This window comes from Barbus barbus, assembly GCF_936440315.1.
Source record: "Barbus barbus genome assembly, chromosome: 50".
Classification (NCBI taxonomy): Eukaryota; Metazoa; Chordata; class Actinopteri; order Cypriniformes; family Cyprinidae; genus Barbus; species Barbus barbus.
Genome location: NC_136728.1, coordinates 12,244,444 through 12,262,663, shown reverse-complemented (window position 1 = coordinate 12,262,663; position 18,220 = coordinate 12,244,444). Strand labels below are relative to the sequence as shown.

At 36.6% G+C, this 18,220-nt stretch overlaps 3 protein-coding genes across 7 annotated transcripts in view; 2 read left to right on the top strand and 1 right to left on the bottom strand.

Moving 5' to 3' along the window:
- The first annotated feature begins 1,118 nt into the window (after positions 1 to 1,118).
- On the top strand, positions 1,119 to 4,008 carry LOC306868552 (BLOC-1-related complex subunit 5-like). Of its 2 annotated transcripts, none has more exons than XM_079414790.1 (5): positions 1,119 to 1,345; positions 1,694 to 1,783; positions 1,892 to 2,035; positions 2,600 to 2,757; positions 2,838 to 4,008. In XM_079414790.1, the coding sequence occupies exons 2-5, from the start codon at positions 1,726 to 1,728 to the stop codon at positions 3,063 to 3,065; spliced, it is 588 nt and encodes a 195-aa protein (XP_079270916.1). In that variant the 5' UTR covers positions 1,119 to 1,345; positions 1,694 to 1,725; the 3' UTR covers positions 3,066 to 4,008. The 2 variants fall into 2 exon arrangements, with proteins under 2 accessions (XP_079270916.1, XP_079270917.1); XM_079414791.1 differs by having other exon boundaries at positions 1,125 to 1,345; positions 2,642 to 2,757; positions 2,838 to 3,453.
- A 748-nt stretch (positions 4,009 to 4,756) lies between these two features.
- On the top strand, positions 4,757 to 9,205 carry LOC306868551 (RNA ligase 1). 3 transcript variants are annotated; one of them, XM_079414787.1, is made up of 7 exons: positions 4,757 to 5,034; positions 5,420 to 5,537; positions 6,055 to 6,150; positions 6,817 to 6,933; positions 7,018 to 7,215; positions 7,457 to 7,626; positions 8,484 to 9,205. In XM_079414787.1, the coding sequence occupies exons 1-7, from the start codon at positions 4,945 to 4,947 to the stop codon at positions 8,667 to 8,669; spliced, it is 975 nt and encodes a 324-aa protein (XP_079270913.1). In that variant the 5' UTR covers positions 4,757 to 4,944; the 3' UTR covers positions 8,670 to 9,205. The 3 variants fall into 3 exon arrangements, with proteins under 3 accessions (XP_079270913.1, XP_079270915.1, XP_079270914.1); XM_079414789.1 differs by having other exon boundaries at positions 4,804 to 5,034; positions 6,835 to 6,933; XM_079414788.1 differs by having other exon boundaries at positions 4,854 to 5,034; positions 5,423 to 5,537.
- LOC306868549 (centrosomal protein of 290 kDa-like) overlaps positions 7,259 to 18,220 on the bottom strand; it is a 29,051-nt gene continuing 18,089 nt past the window's right edge. Inside the window, exons 33-55 of one of the 2 annotated variants that reach the window (XM_079414782.1) lie at positions 18,049 to 18,183; positions 17,676 to 17,939; positions 17,474 to 17,581; positions 17,121 to 17,320; positions 16,809 to 17,022; positions 16,464 to 16,601; positions 15,653 to 15,874; positions 14,376 to 14,504; positions 13,922 to 14,067; positions 13,599 to 13,754; positions 13,388 to 13,511; positions 12,319 to 13,248; positions 11,938 to 12,072; positions 11,765 to 11,851; positions 11,520 to 11,684; positions 10,664 to 10,786; positions 10,383 to 10,555; positions 10,167 to 10,308; positions 9,796 to 9,869; positions 9,622 to 9,716; positions 9,484 to 9,542; positions 9,203 to 9,407; positions 7,259 to 7,601 (exon numbers count right to left, since the gene is read on the bottom strand). In XM_079414782.1, the coding sequence (XP_079270908.1) occupies positions 9,225 to 9,407; positions 9,484 to 9,542; positions 9,622 to 9,716; positions 9,796 to 9,869; positions 10,167 to 10,308; positions 10,383 to 10,555; positions 10,664 to 10,786; positions 11,520 to 11,684; positions 11,765 to 11,851; positions 11,938 to 12,072; positions 12,319 to 13,248; positions 13,388 to 13,511; positions 13,599 to 13,754; positions 13,922 to 14,067; positions 14,376 to 14,504; positions 15,653 to 15,874; positions 16,464 to 16,601; positions 16,809 to 17,022; positions 17,121 to 17,320; positions 17,474 to 17,581; positions 17,676 to 17,939; positions 18,049 to 18,183 (4,002 nt within the window). In that variant the 3' untranslated portion in view covers positions 7,259 to 7,601; positions 9,203 to 9,224. Of the gene's footprint in view, positions 7,602 to 8,900; positions 9,408 to 9,483; positions 9,543 to 9,621; positions 9,717 to 9,795; positions 9,870 to 10,166; positions 10,309 to 10,382; positions 10,556 to 10,663; positions 10,787 to 11,519; positions 11,685 to 11,764; positions 11,852 to 11,937; positions 12,073 to 12,318; positions 13,249 to 13,387; positions 13,512 to 13,598; positions 13,755 to 13,921; positions 14,068 to 14,375; positions 14,505 to 15,652; positions 15,875 to 16,463; positions 16,602 to 16,808; positions 17,023 to 17,120; positions 17,321 to 17,473; positions 17,582 to 17,675; positions 17,940 to 18,048; positions 18,184 to 18,220 lie in introns of those variants that run through there. The other variant, XM_079414783.1, reaches the window with a different exon arrangement.

The window sequence follows — 18,220 nt, the reverse complement described above, 5'->3', positions numbered from 1 at the left end:
TTGTGTCCTCATAAACCACATAAACATGCACACACACACACGCACGTTTATCAATCTGCACTGGCTACTAATAGCTGCTCGCATAAAATTCAAGGCATTAATGTTTGCCTACAAAACCACCACTGGCTCTGCACCCCTTTACCTTAATTCATTACTTCAGAGTTATGTGCCCTCTAGAAGCTTACGTTCTGCAAATGAACGTCCATTTATTATGCCATCCCAAAGAGGCACAAAATCACTTTCACCGACTTTTAAATGAAATGTTCCCTCCTGGTGGAATGACCTGCCCAACTCAATCTGAGCAGCTGAATCCTTAGCATCTTCAAGAATCGGCTAAATACACATCTCTTCCATCTTTATTTGACCATCTAACTCTAGCACTCTCTATTCTAATTCTATACTTTAAAAAAATAAAAAAAATAAAACTGGTCCCTTTTAGACTTGCACTCTATTCATTTACTGCTTGTTTTCTTTTAAAAAAACAACTATCACCAGCTTCCCTAATCTTTTTGTATTCTATCTATTTATCTATCTACCTATGTTTGTATTCTAGCAAAGAAGGCCTCTAATAGCTTGAGCTATTCTTTTTCTATTCTATCTGTTTTCTTTTTATTTAATACAGTATTCAATTTTGTAAAAAAAAAACCTTGCTACATGCACTGCGTTAAGCTAACTGAGACTTTTTCTAGCATATATCATTGCTCTTTTGTAGATTTTGATTGCTTCCATTGTCCTCATTTGTAAGTTGCTTTGGTTAACAGCGTCTGCTAAATGACAATGTAAACACACACACACACACACACACACACACACACACACGCACACACACACACATATATATGCATACATATATAAGATACACTTCGTTTTATATGAATTATAGTAAATTATATTGTCTAAATAGTTTTTTCTCTTTTTCTTTGTAAGTTCAGTAGTTACTATGTAAAAGTTACATACGTAAAATCAACCTTTAAAAGTGATTTAATTTAATTAATCTTATTACTATTTTTCTTAAATGATTTTCTGTTTTCTGTGTCTCTCTTCAAATATAGAGTGTACTTTTCTTTTAGGTGTAAGTTAAAAGCTGAATGGTCACATGTAAACAAACCCGTGACGTCATCATCACGCGTCTCATGTTAACAGACCGGAAGTTAGATTTTTATTTTTGTTCCTCTAGTCTAGTGATTGTAACTTTATTTGCTTAGATAGATAGATAGTAGACGTTATCTACCACCAGTATTGTGGTTTAACGTCTCACAATATCTTTAAGTTACAATGTAAAACATTAGCAAGCCGTTCATTCAACTAAAGAGTCAGTTAAACAGCTGCAAATAACAACATTACGGTACGTCAAGCATTACAGTCGTGCATATGTATTAAATCAAATTTCAAGAACCAAATTTGTATCGTAATACAAATTTGTAATTATCGTAATTATCTATTAGATATATAATATTTGTTGTAAAATGTAGAATTGTATACAAAATGTATAAATATATTACATACTGTATAATAATAACACTTCTTTACTACATATTCATATTTTTAAATTAACCTGTTAGTGATGTCTTCATTATTTAATGAGTTTGAATACATTTTTCATGAAAACATTTTCATGGCATAAGTAATTATAACTTTTCATCTCACAAATGTACAAATATTATTATATATAATTCTTATTTTTTTGGTTCAGTGCTTGTGTTGACTGCACAGACTGAGCGCACCATGGGTGCTGAACAGAGCGGAGATGCTGAACATAAACATTCAGAATTCAGCACTTCAGGTACACAACATTATATTAATAACATGATTTTTACTTGCTTGAAATGACATTCTTATGCTGTAAATATTCTACAATTACCTGTTATTTAGTTCTGTTTTGTTGTTTCAGTTGTACCCTCTCCAGCCAAACATAGAGCCAAAATGGATGACATAGTAGTTGTTGCCCAAGGAACTCAGTCATTACGGAATATCCATAATGATCCAGATGTAATAAAACTGCAGGAAATTCCCACCTTTCAGCCTCTACTGAAAGGTAAGCAAAAAAATGTAGGATATATTTATTTATTTATTTTTTGGTAGGTAACTAAATGGTTTATAATAGATCTGGGACTGGGTTGTGCTGTTACTTTTGATATAAGTATAACTTTTGATTTGATGTGAGTTCATAGCACTTCTGTTTCTGTTATTTACTTTTTATTTTTCTCAGAATCACAATTGCAGGATATAAACAAGAAATTCTGAGGAAAACAAGTCAGAATTGTAAGATTAAAAAGTTGCAATTACCTTTATAAACCTGATATAAAAGCTGCCCTATGTGCAATTTAAATGTTTGCATTCATGATGATTATAACTATAAATATCAACAAAATTTGGCCTCTGTTATTAATTTTAACCTTCAATACTATAGTAATATACCAACCGACAGGGTTTCCTGTATATACAGTATGTATATTTTTCCAGCATTAGTTGAGAGATTGTTTTCCTGACAACTATCCAAATGAATTAGAATCGTTTTTTGAACGATTGTGTCGATATCTAGCCGTAGTTTATAGTGATATAAATCACAATTTAGCTTAATATTGATGCCATCTCTCAGGTGTGCTCAGTGGACAAACCTCTCCGAGCACTATCTGTTTAGAAAAGCTGGATTCGGCACAGGTGCTGCAGCTGTGTGTCCGATATCAGGATCATCTACACCAGTGTGCGGAAGCTGTTGCCTTTGACCAGAACGCTCTGGTCAAGAGGATCAAAGAGGTATTCACCGTCATTTCTATTGAATTTTACTGTTTCGACAAGCCAGCTGTGAATGCTGACCTGTTTTTTTTTATTGTCAGATGGATCTGTCAGTGGAGGCATTATTCAGCATCATGCAGGAAAGGCAAAAGCGTTACGCCAAGTATGCTGAGCAGATCCAGAAGGTCAATGAGATGTCGATGATTCTGAGACGCATTCAGATGGGCTTCGACCAGACGATACCACTGATGGAGCGCCTGAACAATCTGCTGCCTGAAAGCGAGTGCCTGGAGCCCTTCAGCATGAAACCTGACGGAGAAATCAAATAGAGTCTGACAACAGTTGTTAAATAGTTCATAGTACTAATTGACTTTTGCTTTATAGAGACCTACCTCAGGTCATGTCTGGTTGTTACCTAAGGAACTTCTCACTTTGCACTCTGAAAGGCTTTCTGTGTGCCTGGATCAGGTGTTATCTGGCATAAAACAGGTTACGTGGTACAAAATGAAAAACTATAATACCAAAATGGTATAGGCATGTGTATATATTTACTTAAACAACTTAATTGAGTGATTTTAAAGGACATGACAACATGATTCTGCCTCTGAAACTGAAAATTATTTAACGAAGTAATTCATGCATTTGATGCTTTTGCACCTAAGAGGCTTTCTGTAGACTTGTGTCATTGAAGTTGTTGGCATTAAATCGTTTATACATAACACTGTATGTTTTCATGAGATTTATAGAAGAATAGTATATTAGAAATGCTCTATTCACAATTCAGTGATGATTATCTTAAAGTATTAGTTCGCACAAAAATGAAAATTTGCGTAAAAATTACTCGCCCTCAGAACGTTCAAGATGTAGATGAGTTTGTTTCTTCATCGGAACAGATTTGGACAAATTTAGTATTAATAATTCACCAGTGGATCCTCTGCAGTGGATGGATGCCAGCAGAATGAAAAAAGTAAAGAGTATAAAGACCATCGACTCTACCGTGCGACTCCACCGGGCAGGGACACCGGCAAAGGATATAAGTATCGCTTTTTTTTTTTTTTTTTCTTCCTTTATATGTATACTATTGAAATGTTGTATGCATTTGTCAATTTTATTTAATTTCTGTATTTTCTTAAATGGGTGTGTATAGAGTATTTACAGAGTGTTAACTTTTAGTTTTAGTTACTTTTTCTTATTTGGATAAAAGCGTCTGCTAAATGACTTAAAGTAAAGGAAAAAGTAAGAATGAGTCCTAACAACTGATAAAAACATCACAAGAATCTACAATTTCAGTCCATCAATTAATGTCTTGCAACAAGCTGCATGTTTGTAAGAAACAAATCTATCCTTAAAGGGATAGTTAACCCAAAAATGAGTCATTAATTACTCACCCTCATGTTGTCCCAAACCCGTAAGACCTTTGTTCATCTTCAGTACCAAATTAAGATATTTTTGATGAAATCTGAGAGCTCTCTGGCCCTGCATAGACAGCAAGGGTACTACCATGATCAATGCACAGAAACATAGTAAGGACAATGTTAAAATGGTCCATGTGACATCAGTGGTTCAACCATAATTTTATGAAGCTACGAGAATACTTTTTGTGTGCAAAGAAAACAAAAATAACTTTATTCAACAATCCTTCTCCCTATATAGCGCAATTTCGGAGAGGGTCAGAGAGCTCTTGGAATTCATTAAAAATATCTTAATTTGTGTTCCGAAGATGACGGATGTCTTACGGGTTTGGAACGACATGAGGGCGAGTAATTAATGGCAGATTTTAAATGTTTGGGTGAACTATCCCTTTAAGACATTTTAAGTTTAAACCGTTACCTCTGGTCAATATATAAATCCATATTTCTTCATAGTGTTACTAGAGAATCCATGAAAATGTATTTATGTGTAAAACATTAAAATACACTTTCAAAAATATTAAATAAGTTTAAAATAAGAAAAAAGTCGCTGTCACCTTTTTTTTTTGTTGCTCGGAGACAGATGAACACCAAACAAAACAAAACAAGTTCACTCTCCGTTCCAAAAGATGGCGACAAAGATCATCTGAACGGAACCGACTACAGAACGAGAGGAAATCTGGACAAAATAGCATTGGTGCGTGTGAATGGCTGATGTGAAAATGTGTTGAGCTCATCAGTCCATATTCAATTTGTAAAGCAACACACCCCGTAATAAAGCTGATTATCAGCAAGCATAATGCGGCGTCTGGGTTCAGTGCAGCAGAAAATCCCATGTGTTTTCCTGACGGAAGTGAGAAACGAACCATCCAGAAAACGCGACTGTCAGGTGGGTGAAATAAAACAGCAGCATTTTCTGTACATATTGTTCTCATGACCAAAACCCTGTAAACATTATAAATGCAGTCCGATTACAATACGAGATAATGCGTTACAATATGGCGCATACCTCCTGTCGCTTCGTTATTTTATTTAGTGCATTGAGTAACTGTCCCAAAGCAAGATGCATATCCATTACAAGTTTATTTAAAAAGCAAATATAAAAGCAACAGGGGCTGATATAAAAGTGTTATAAAATCACACAAAGCATACTAAAAGTAAATAAAAATGCACGGGTTAATTCATCATGCATTGCATATGTATATATATATATATATATATGTATATGTGAGATTGGATTGATTATTTTACTCATTCTCGTTCTTATCCTGCAGCAGTTTCAGGTGATGGCCACTGAGAATGTGAACCCTGCTGCTCTTGAATCAGATATTCACTGTGCAGCAGCAACTGAGAAGATTGATGGGACGTGCTGCTATGTCACCACATACAAAGGTATAAATGAGTCAGAACTCATAACGTGAGGTCAAGGGGTTATTAATGTTGGATCACTTTTGATTATGTAAAAAAGACGTCTTTTCAAATTTTGAAATAAGTTTCTTAGCTCACCAAGACATTTGTTCAAAAATACACTACAATTTTGTTAAACTGTTAAAAATTATTACATTATAAAATTGACTTTAATATTTATTTCTTTGATGGCAAAGCTGTCACATGGTCATTCAGAAAGCATTCTAATATGCTGATTTGATACTCTAGAAACATTTATTATTATGAATGTATTATGAAAAAAAGTGCTGCCAAATATTTTTGTGGACTTCAGAAATCTCTGATGTATAGAAGGTTTGAAAGAACAGCATTTATAAATGTGTAATATGTAATAATAATGTAAATGTATGCGTGTATACATTTTTATAAATAATAATAAAAATGTACATGTATAAATGTATTGAGACTGAATAGTGATTCCATATCCAAAATGAGGGTTTTTATTAATATGACTTTTTTGAAGGGGAACCATATCTCTGGGCTCGCTTGGATCGGAAACCCACCAAGCAGGCGGACAAGAGATTCAAAAAGTATCAGTATTCGCAGAAGACCTGTAAAGGTACTTTGGTCCATATGCTTTTTAATTTAGATTATTGTTTATTATTTTGGTCCATATGCTTTTTAATTTAGATTGTTTTTTTATTATTCTTTTTGTATGATTGAACTTGCATAAATATGTGACCCTGGACCACAAAACCAGTCATAAGTGTCAAAGTGTGAAATTGAGATTTTTACAAGCTTTCCATTGATGTATGGTTTGTTATGATAGGGCAATATTTGGCCGAGATACAACTATTAGAAAATCTGGAATCTGAGGGTGCAAAAAAATCGAAATATTGAGAAAATCACCTTTAAAATTGTCCAAATGAAGTGCTTAGCAATGCATACTAATCAAAGCAATGCTTACTAATCAAAAATTACGTTTTAATATATTTACGGTAGGAAATTCACTAAATATCTTCATGGAACATGATCTTTACTTAATATCCTAATGATTTTTGGCATAAAAGAACAATCGATAATTTTGACCCATACAATGTATTTTTGGCTTTTGCTACAAATATACCCCAGCGACTTGAGACTGGTTTTGTGCTCCAGGGTCACATATTATAATTAACATTATAATAACTAACATATTTCATGGGCTAACAAGAAACCGTCACAAAGGACTGAATAAAAATAAAGTTGTAAACATAATTTTTTAAAATTCTCTGCTAAATGACAGGATTTGTGTGGAATGTAGACGAAGATTTCCGTGAAGTGCCAGAATCCTGGATCGCTGCTCACAGAGTCCAGCATGAGAACGGCCATCCAGTGCCAGACGAACATGGACACATACCAGGTGGGTTGGAGTCTTGTGACCATTACACCGTACAATTATACTGTACCGAGTGAAAATAATGGCTTACATATATCTGTTATGAAGGTTGGGTTCCGGTGGATCATATCAACAAGCAGTACTGCTGGCACGCCTCTGTGGTCAACTATGATGCTGGTGTCGCCCTTGTCCTGAAGACAGACAGAGAGGATGAAGGATTGCTTGAAATTGTCTGCGTTCCTCTGGCAGACCTCATGGAGCGAACCCTTGAGCTTATTGGAACCAACGTTAATGGAAATCCATATGGTATATATATATATATATATATAGAGTCTCACTCCATTTTAATGAAACAATGATACTTTTTTTTATTCTTTGAATAGAAAGTTCAAAAATACAGCATTTATTTGAAGTAGAAATATTTGGTAACATTGTTAAAGTGTTTACTATCATTTACTCTTTTGAATGCTAGTTTAACTGTTAAGAAAGTAAGAAACTGAGTGGGGTTCTGTTGGTTTAGGATGTGGCTGACTGTGTGATTCTGTAGGTTTGGGAAGTAAGAAGCATCCAGTGCATGTCCTGGTGCCCCATGGGGTCCTGCGCATCCGGAACTCTCCTCCAGTGGAATTCCAGCAGCTGTATTCCTGGTTTCAGGAATGCCAAGAGGGGCAAGTGGAGGGAATCGTGTGGCACTGTGATGATGGGACACTGGTCAAGGTATATAAGGGTTCATACAGGACTGGACAATAGTTCAATATCAATATATAGCGTGATATTATTTTAAAATATATTTCTGTATACATTACCAGTTCCATACATTTATTTCACAGCTTCGTTGAATAAACATGAGCACTGTGCGTTTCAAAATCAAAATGAAGCACGGGTGTTATATATAAATATCTTTGAAGGGAACTGAGTGTCGTCAGAAAAGTTTTGATGGCATTTTCATTTTATCTGATAAAGCAGCGTTTATGAATGCAGCTGCCATGTATACAGCAGTTACTGTGAAAACCACGGTTTCTGCTGCTCGAAAAGCGCCTCCTGCTGGCAGAGAATGAATTTGCATTTTCAATAATAAGCCCATCTCCAGCAACATGTTTTTGTTGTTGCTCACTATTTATTTATTTTTTGCTGCAACACTGAGCATTTTTCATATTCTTTATCCTGGCTAAAGCACTTTTGTTTCAATCTATAAGAATAATCAGCCTATGTTGAGAGTGTTGTTTATTTGACAGTGATTTCACATTTCTTGTTTGTATGAAGGCTAAATATAAATAAAAAGTGAACAATTTATCTGTACCAATTTTATTTGTAAAATATTCTATAATTTAATAGGACAAGGTTTCATGGACTTGGCAAATTAATTTTTCAGAAGTTTGTAGGTACAGACATCCGCTGTAGGCGTTCTTGGCAGTTTTTCTGAGGCTGTTAAAATATTGTTTATATCGTATCGACTGAAATGAAGAGCTATATCGTGATATAAATTTTGCCCATTTCATCCAGCCCTAGTAGGTTCATGCATAAAACCGTCTCTCTTCTGCTGCTGTTATCCACATTCAACTCTTGTTCTGCAGATACACCGCCATCATCTTGGTTTGAAATGGCCTGTCGGTGACACTTTCCTGAACACCAGACCTGTGGTCGTCCACGTAGATGAAACGCCTGACCCAGATGCTTCTGAGAAGGACTTGTTCAAATCATTTTCCAGCATAAACGGAAAACTCTTCAGCTGCATACGGGACATTCAGTTTGAACCCTGATGCCATAAAATGAAACTACCAAACATTCCTGCGAATCTGGTTTTAACCAGAGTGAAGAATCTTTGCCAACACTTAATACTGGTCAATACTGCCTATTGCAAATTCCCATTGACACTTTGCTCATATATGCACTTTGATATATGATGTGTGCGAATGCTGTGATTGCTTTATATTGGCACTTTTTCTTTTCTTTCAGAGACTGGAAGAGTTTTTTTTTGTTTTTGTTTATTTAACTAGGTGTCAGAGGATGGTTCAGCAATATGTATATAAATAAATGGAACAAATTGACATTGATTACATGTAAGGAGTCTCAAAAATGAGGCACTGTTTGATAGATTAAAGGTAAAATCCAGTTTCAGTTTATGCTAGTAAAACCATAAATTACAAATAGTGTAAACTTTATATGAAAAGGTTGTAATATTTTACAAAAAAATAAATATGAACCTACTTGTGAAACATTGTATTTGAACTAAGAGAAGCAACATTGTACAATATTTGGCTCTAACTGAGCAGTAACAATAAAATCTAATAACCTGAAAAATGATCTGATGTGTGTTAGCTGATAGACACATCTATGGGAACCGCCACTCCAAACTGATCTGACAGCTTCTTCAGCTGTTCCTCCAGGATGATGTTTTTCTTCACCTCCAGATTGTAGTTGAACTTTAGATCCTCAAGTTCCTCAAAAAATGTCGGGTCAAAGTTTTCCAGCTCTCGAGTCAGCTTTCTCACTTCATCCTAAAATGAAAGCATTTATTATGTGACTTGAGATTTAAAAACAGCAGATTATTTAGGTATTTTTCTTCAGGGATACCTGTAATTTCTTTTTGTCAGTATGTGCCGCCTTAATTTGTTCCTGGAGATCATTGTATCCTACAAAAGGAACAGGTAGATGATTTTTGTCTCATGTAGCCACAATATGAATTCTTCAGAAAATCAATGGTGATCTTACCTGGTCCTGCTTTGTTGGTTCCAAACTGCTCATCGTACCTTTGGATCTGGCGAAGAAGTTGAGCTTTTTCCCTGGCGAGTTGTTTATTGGCCAATCTAATTGGAAAATATTTGGCAAAGAATGAGTTGAGACAGTTCTTGCTGTTTGAAGTCTATGTATATTAAAGTGCTTCACCTCAGGGATTGATACTCTCTGACAAGGCCTTCATCCGTGGTCGCTTCCACTGGGATATTTTTAAGCAGTTCCACCTGTTAACACATATCAGATTATTAGATCGCTGTTAAGGCTGGAATGCACTACGTTGGAACAGATTTTAAAACACATTTGCCAACTTTATAAATGGTTACAGAGAAATAAAAAAGACTGAGGGTCACACACACTACCAGACTTTCAAGTCATTCATTCTGAACACAACAAACTCAAGTAGAAACATGTGCCTCATTGCTAGGAGACGCATGACAAATGAAAACAATGCGTTTTAAAATCAGCTCAAAATATCAAACATGTTTCAGTAATTTTAGTAAATAGCTGTAGAAGTGTCTAACTTGTTCCTTCAGCTGGCTGACTGTGTGCTGTGTGGCCTGCTGTTTCTCATTCGCCTCTTTAAGCTGCAGCTTCAGCTCTGATACGCTGGAGTTTTTATTAGCAATTTCACTCTCAAGACCTTTCATCTTTTTTTCAAATAACCTGTGAAGGGAAAAATGAATAATAATAACTTAAATGATGACGAAACTGATGAAGTATTTAAGTAAATGTACTACCTGGAAACAACTGAAGATTTCCAGGTATTGCTGTCCGCGCCCTCTAAAGACGGCCCCTTTGAGTGTGCCAATAAGAGCCTCTGATTGGTCTCCTCAAGCTCCGCCTTTAGTTTCTCATTGGCTACTACAAGGCTGGCCTTTGCAACCCTCAGCTTTTCTGCAGCTTCTGCTTCCTGCAGTTTGCCACAAAAACATATATACGGTGTCATGATATATTAAGAGCTTGTTTTACTGATATAATGATATAACTGAAGATAATGAAAACTAGTCAAAAGAAAAACCTTTTTAATATCTTTACGTAAGCGTTCATTTTCCATCATGATTTTCTCAATGCCCTTGGTTTTTGACTCAAGTCTTGCATTTAGCTGTTCCTCTTGTTTTCCTTTCAGCTTTTCATATTCAGACTGTAACAAAAGAGATAATAGAAAAGTAGAAGAAGAAAATAAATATTTGTCACATCACATTTTTAAACAAAACAATCTCAAAATCTTATTGTTTCCACAAATTATACAGATGCGACTTGCAGATGGTCTTTGCTAAATTTTCATTTTATTTTAATGGTTTTAATTTTACTTAAATGATTAATCAGCAGATGCATTATTGATCAATAGTGACAGTAAAACATTTATGTTACAAAATATTTATATTTAAAAAATATATGTTTTTGAACTTTCGAATCAAAGAATCCCGAAAAAATGTAAAACATTTATGTTACAAAATATATATATATATATATATACACACACATTTCTTTTAAACTTTCTAATCATCAAAGAACCCTGAAAAAAAAAAAAAAGTTTCACGCTTTCTACAAAAATATTAAGCAGCACAGCTATTTTCAACGCTGATAAGACATTTTTCTTGAGCGAATCAGCATATTAGAATGATTTCTGAAGGATCATGTGACACTGAGGACTGGAGTAAAGATGCTTTGGAATTATAGAATTAATACATTGATAATATTACTAATAAATTACATTTAAAAAATATTCTAATTGGAAAAAACAAATTCTCAAATATAACTGTTTTTACTGCATTTCTGATCAAATGCAGCCTTAAAAGATTACTTTCAAAAACAATTAAAATCTTACTGAGCCCAAACTTGTAGTGTATCATCCAACAGGTTCAAAAATGTACCTTCAGTTTCTCATGGTCTCGTTCTAGTTTAGCAAGCTGCTCCTGCACATTGGCCTCTGATGTCTTCTTTAAGCTCTCATTCTCTTTTTGAACTTTCTCCACTACCTTCTTCATCAGTGCGATGGTCTTCTCAAGCTCAGGTATGGTTTTCCCGCTGCGGCCAGACTGCATGAGAAGAGCAAAAGGAATGAATGAAGGAGATGAGAGGTTTAGTGTTTTGAGATCTTAGAGATGCTGCAATCTACCCCACGAATATGGCTGAGCCTCTTCTCCACCTCAGCTTTCTCCTTCTTCAAAACACTGCACATCTCTTTGAGGTCCGACACCTGATCCTTTCATTACATGGAGAGTAAAGTAAGTACAACAGTTTTTTAATTTATTTTTTAGCATGTTATTAATCATTTTGATTTTACTGTACTTTTAATCGAGGTAAGTCCTTGTTTGCTTGCTCCAGTTGGAAACGAAGCTCCAGGTTCTCCGTGGACAACTTGAGGTTCTCTTTTTGGAGCTCATGTTCTCTTTGAGACGGTGTACCAGAACCACGGCCAGACGTCTGCTGAAACAATAAAGAGATGTTGATGCCGTAGACAACATGCAGCTAAATAACACCCAGACCACGAAAACATTTTAGATACAGGATGGCGAGGATGCAACACAAAGACACCATTGCTATGGGACAAGAGCAGACACTCTGGGTCTGGAAAGGTGAAGTCACAAGCTCAAAGCCAACAAAGCTATTGGGTGGAGAACTGGAAGCTTTGTGCTAGCGCTTCAGTGGGAGCTCCTATGCGTTAAGTACCTTTCGAGTTTTCACTTTGCTTTGTTCTTTGTCACGATAGGTGGTGACCTCTGATTCTACCGGTCCAAGAATGTTCAAGACATCACTTTTTATAACACCTGCATTTAGCTCCTTTGTGGGGGAACATTTTACATTCTCACTTAAAACAGGGTCCACGTCTTCATCGGGGATGAAGGACATGGTCTCCTCCATTGATGGTTCTTCAGGCACCACTTTGGCATCAACTGTGCTGAGTGCCATTTCTTCTTTTTCAAGCTCTTTAGACCCTGCAGATGTTTTCAAATTTTGGCTTTGATCACCTTCAGATTTCAAAGACTCAATATGTTGTTCTTTAGGTTCTTGCTCCTTATCTCTGTCTTGTTGGCCATCCTCCAGATATTCTTTTGAAATCTCTGGCTCTGTGTAAGTCCTACTTTCTTCAGCATCTGTCTTTTCGTTTTCAGCTGTTTCATTTTCCAGCTGATCTTCTTCCACAGGCTTATCTGTCATCTCTTCTGCATCTCCATTAGTCTTCAGTTCTTCCTGTGCATGTTCACCCTCTACTATATCTTCCTCTTGTCCTCCTTGAGCCACATCTGTTTCCTCTATATCTTTCTCAAGCCAGCCCTCTTTTTTGTTGTCCTCTTCCTGTTCACCTTTGTTCTCATTCACCAAATCTTCTGGTTCTACATCTGCAATGCTCTCTCCTACATTCTCATTGCTCTTTTCCTCATCTTGACTCACTTCTGCTGCACTCATTCTTCTGAATGAAGTTTGAGTTGCTTTGTCTTCTGTAACTGCTATTTCCTTTTCAGTGATAGCTTCTTTTTCAGGGATTGTGTCATTTACTAATGGAGACAGAGTTTGTTCGCTTTCACTAATATCGAAAGTCATAGAATGAACAACTTTTGAGGACCAACTGAGCTGAGACTGAGATGCCACATGTTTTTTCTTCATTATCAGAGATAGAACAGAGGTATGGAGAAAGAAACGGGTATGAGAGGAAGCGTAAGACTGAAATTAATGGGGTGAAATTCATGAAAAAAGTGTTGAAAAAATGTTTTACTATTACGCAAAGTGTTACACCTACAGATGGTCTGGATGGAGACTCTTTGGACAGTTGACTCTCCAGGGAGTGAAGCCTCTCCTCAAGATAACGGTTCCTGATGGTGATCTCCTCCATTGCGCCATCACGGGGTAACGCCTGCTGCTGCCTACCAAACCAACAGTACATATTAAACATTCCTCAAGACAACATAAAAAAAATGAACATATTGGCATGATTGCTAGGCAGTACACACTTTATCACTTTGATTTGCTGCTCCAGTTCAGCGTTCCTTCTTTGTAGCTCCTCAATCTCTCTGTCAGCCTCGAGGGTCCTCACACCAACAACCTGATCTGTGGTCACTCCTCTGCCCTTTAGTTTCTTCTGGAGACCTACCTTCTCCTGCTCCAACCTTCAATGACATCAGCCAACATAAACATGATAGGGAATCTTCAACTTTTGTTCCTACTCTTAATAAATGCTAGAGTTAAGCTCACATTTATTGCATACATTTTAAGATTCCTCAAACCATTAATGTGTCTTTTGAATCTGTGGATGGATTAGTGTCGCAACACAAACCTGCTGTAAAGTTCTTTGATTGTTGTTAATTGTTTAGACAGAGATTCCACTTCTTTCTCTTTCTCCTTGAGGATGGTCCGCACTTTCTCCACCCTGGCCTGCCACTTTTTACCTTCCTCCCACCTCAAGATTTCTTCTTTAGAGGACTACATATATAGGAAACATTTGCATATATACATGAAAAGTAATACTGTTATTTTGTTAAAAAAATCAGAAGGACTAAACAATCAGAGGAATATAATAATTAATTTACATTGATAACTATACTTTCTAATAACAAGCTAGACTGTGACTTCACTACAAAATGCAAAATTAAATGTGTCAAAGAATAAGAGCTCAAATAAACTTCTGACATCAAAAAGTTGTCTTTTTAGGCTTCTTCTACATCACCTTGTGCTGATGATTTCCCTTTAACGGTCTAAGTTTTCTTGCAGTAAATGCAATTCTAGTTCACCTTGTCCTCCTTCAGGACGCTCCTCTTGTCTGCAGGCTCTGAGATGCTCTTCCTGTCCAGCTCCTGCTCCAACTTACGGATCTTCCTCTGAAGAGCCTCTACTGTGGGTCCGTCACTGTCAACCTGAGCCTGCATAGACAAACACCAAATACATACACACTCAAAAAGATCTTTATATGTATTTATTTAGACTCTCATTTTAGTCTTACTCTGACAGTGTACTTTATCTCCGTTCATAAGCATGTAAAATTTTTTGAGTGTTTTTGAAAGAAATCTCTTAAGCTCGCCAAGGTTGCATTTATTTGATCAAAATACAGTAAAAACAGTAATAAAGTGAAATATTATTACAATTTAAAATAACAGTTTCTATTTTAATACGTATTTCTATGCTGGCAAAGCTGAATTTTAAGCAGCATTACTTTAGTCTTCAGTGTCACGTGATCCTTCAGAAATCATTCTAATATGCTGATTTGCTGCTCTAGAAACATTTGTGGAGACAAACTGTTGTGCTGACCATGATTGATTTTTTTCAGTAATCATAGTTTATGAATTTGTGTAGAATATAATGATATTTGAAGTAGAAATCTTTTGTAACACTATAAATGTCTTTACCTTCACCTCTGTTAAATTTTATACTAACCCCAAACGTTTGAATGGTAGTGTACTATGTAAAAAAGGTGCTACAGTATAAAAATAAAGTTGTACTTAAACATTGTAATTTAAAAAAGCTGAGAGGACTATGATAACACATATAAATGTTTTTTGCTTTCCAAGGACTACAAACTCTGATAAGCGTTAGGATCTGCACAATGGTGTCTAGACGTATTCACTGCAGTCAAAGAAAGGCTCTGTTAAACCAGACACTGAGAAGAAGTTCTTCTTTTTCAGAGAAAAAAAGGGCCATTGACTCACTGTCCAAGACAGTGACGGTGGTAAAATTGCTCAAGAACAGCGAGACATAAATTCTTGACCTTAAGTTAGTTAGTTAGTTAGTTAGTTAGTTAGTCGTGACGTATTGTCAAGTATGGTGACCCATACTCGAAATTGGTGCTCTGCGTTTAACCCATCCAAGTGCACACACACAGCAGTGAGTAGTGAACAAATGCACACACACACACACACACACACACACACCGTGAACACACACCCGGAGCAGTGGGCAGCCATGCTGCGGCGCCCGGGGAGCAATTGGGGGTTCGGTGCCTTGCTCAAGTCGTGGTACAATTTAACAATTCATGGTAAAAGTGAATATGAGTGAAAAACACATGTGGTCTGACCTGAAGGCTGCTGCTGAGCCTCTGGACCTTCTTCTTCAGCTCATTCAGCTGATCCTCCAGAGTCTCTTTTTCACTCTGCAGCTTGTTATGTGATTTCTGACTCCTCAGCAGATCCTTGCTTAAGGTCTCCAGCTCCTCTCTCAGCGAGTTTTCTCTGGCTTTTGCTGCTCGTACGCCATCCTTAGCCAGCAGGAGCTCCTCATTAAGGTCTTTCACACATGTCTGATGAGGAACACAGGGATATAAATATTTATTGGTTAGGGTTGAGATCAAATTCTGTCATCTTGAAATTCAAAAGTCAAAAGTTCATTGGCTGCTCCCATCAATGAACTGTTCAATAGCATTTTTTAAAAACTCAATTGACAAATGATTAATAAAAACAACTGACCAATGCTTTTAAAATGAGTTGAGTAATGTATTTTTATTGTTACATTTTAAACAAATAAATAAACCATTTTAAATTGCTATTTATTTGTCAGTTATAAACAAGTTATTCAGTTACTTCTAGTTTTACATTAAAAAAAAGGTTGATTTAATTCAATTTTATTTTGTTTTTTTGTTTACTTTGCATTGTTTTGTTCACGGATGAGTGGATGGTCAAGCAATTTGATGAGCTAGAAAGTAACAGATGAATTGTCCCTTTAATAATTGAATGCATCACCTTTATCATCAACATCGAATTGATGTGAAATATTTTCTACTTTTAAAAGCCGGTGCAAAATTTTATAGTAAGTTTGGAACCAATGATTTACAGTTGACAAGTAAAGGTTTAGAAATTGGGTAAGAATTTAGGTTTCTTCCTTATTTTTACCCTTAGCTCCTTGGTCTGCTTGTCGACAATCTGTTGAACGTTGAGGCCCTCTTCCTTCTGAGCAGCATTGGAGATAATCTGCTGTTCTGCTTGAGATGTCAACTCTGCACGGAGCTCCAAGAGAGCTTTACTGAAAGCCTGCAGATAAGAATCCCAATTCTGATATTAATCACGTTAAATATCACTGTGGAAAACTTATCACTGAAAAAACATTTTGGTGAAATTTCATTGACAAAAAGGCCCTCATTAATGATTTCAAATAGGGCAGAGTTCTATTGAAAGGAGTATTGTATATCAATGCTAAATTTGACTGCACATTTACTGTAGTTGTCCAAAGTGTGGTACCTTCAGCTGTTTCTCCTTGAGGGCCAACTGAGTCTTCAACCGCTCCACGAGGTTCTTCATGGTGTTGGATGGTGATCTGACATTGGCTTCTTTCTGGGCCTCTAGCTCCGTGCGGAGGAAATTCAGCTCTTTCTCCATCTGAATGAGCTGAGCTCTCAGCTCCTCTGCCTCCTGGGACAGACCCTTTGTTTGGGCAACATGTCTCTCCTCAAGTCTTGGAAATGAAAGCTCATTAAAAGTGGCATAAGGAATCAATGTATTGAAATTAGTCAGTATTTAAAAAGCGGGGTTTAACTCGTTTTAATTTCTCACCTGGCTATTTCCATAGCGTGCTCCATGGCTTGTGCCGCCATCACCTGTTTCTGTTGGTCCAGCTCTGAGGTGACGACCTTCAGCTTGCGTGTCAGTGAGGAAAGCGAACTGTCCTGCTCGGCCACCGTCTGCTCCATTTCTGCCAAACGCATCAAGTGCTTATTGGTCGGTACAGTGATGGTGGGTTTCTTCATTAGTTCCTAGAGAACAATAAAATTGAGTAGCATACTAAAGATGACAGCTTGCATGATTTATAACATTATATATATCAAGTGTACTATAAATGTGTTCTTTCTTGATTCATTTCTGGCGCTCTATCATAAGTTGAGCTCTATAATGAATACTCTAGATACCAGAGCAGTCTGTTTGAAACGGTCCAGCGATGTGTCCATATAGACGTCCAGTTTTTGATGCAGTGCCCTGATCTCCTCCTCATGTCTTTTGGCAATCTCTTCCTGCTCCTGGGAAAATAAAAATTAAGATACATGAGCTTTTAAATGGTTTCAATGTCCAATATGGATCACCAAACCTCAGATTTGAACCCAAATTAGGCACCTGACGGGTCTTTGCTAACAGGTTCTGGTACTTCTTGAGAACTTCTTCTTTTTGATCCAGACGCCCTTGTAGGTTATTAATGGTCTGGTGGGCGATCTTCAGTGCGGGTTGGCTATCAGAGTCCTCTTGTTTGCTCAGGTCAGCCAGGAGTTTCTCTCTCTCAGCAGCGGCTGGCAGGCGAAGCCTGAGTTCATTTATCACTTTGTCTCGGGATAAGACGTTCTGTTCTGATGTCCACAAAGCAGCTTCTTTTTCCTTCAGCTTCTGCTCAGAGAGAAAGAAACCCCTTGAAAGAAAATCTTAAAAACAAAGTTTATAATTGGTAAAGCTGACTTAAATTATTGCCCAGTCACTTGATGGATAAAAAAAGTACCTCTTCCAGAATTTTGCAGGTGGCTTTTGTCTCAAGGATGGTACGAACATGCTCTTTGATTTTTCCAAGAGCGTAGTCTAGCTGGTGCGCTAAAGGCTGATTTGGATCTGGTAGAGAGCCTGTGGCTTCCTCAAACTAAACCCAAACAGGACAGGTTAAGTGTAATTTAAAC

Bases quoted from the DNA above. Each gene is read 5' to 3' on its own strand.
- LOC306868551 (XM_079414787.1), top strand. From the start codon at position 4,945: ATGCGGCGTCTGGGTTCAGTGCAGCAGAAAATCCCATGTGTTTTCCTG. The intron at 5,538-6,054 runs GTATAAATGAGT...ACTTTTTTGAAG, and splicing joins CTATGTCACCACATACAAAG to GGGAACCATATCTCTGGGCT. The intron at 6,151-6,816 runs GTACTTTGGTCC...GCTAAATGACAG, and splicing joins TTCGCAGAAGACCTGTAAAG to GATTTGTGTGGAATGTAGAC.
- LOC306868552 (XM_079414790.1), top strand. From the start codon at position 1,726: ATGGGTGCTGAACAGAGCGGAGATGCTGAACATAAACATTCAGAATTC. The intron at 1,784-1,891 runs GTACACAACATT...TTGTTGTTTCAG, and splicing joins TTCAGAATTCAGCACTTCAG to TTGTACCCTCTCCAGCCAAA. The intron at 2,758-2,837 runs GTATTCACCGTC...TTTTATTGTCAG, and splicing joins TGGTCAAGAGGATCAAAGAG to ATGGATCTGTCAGTGGAGGC.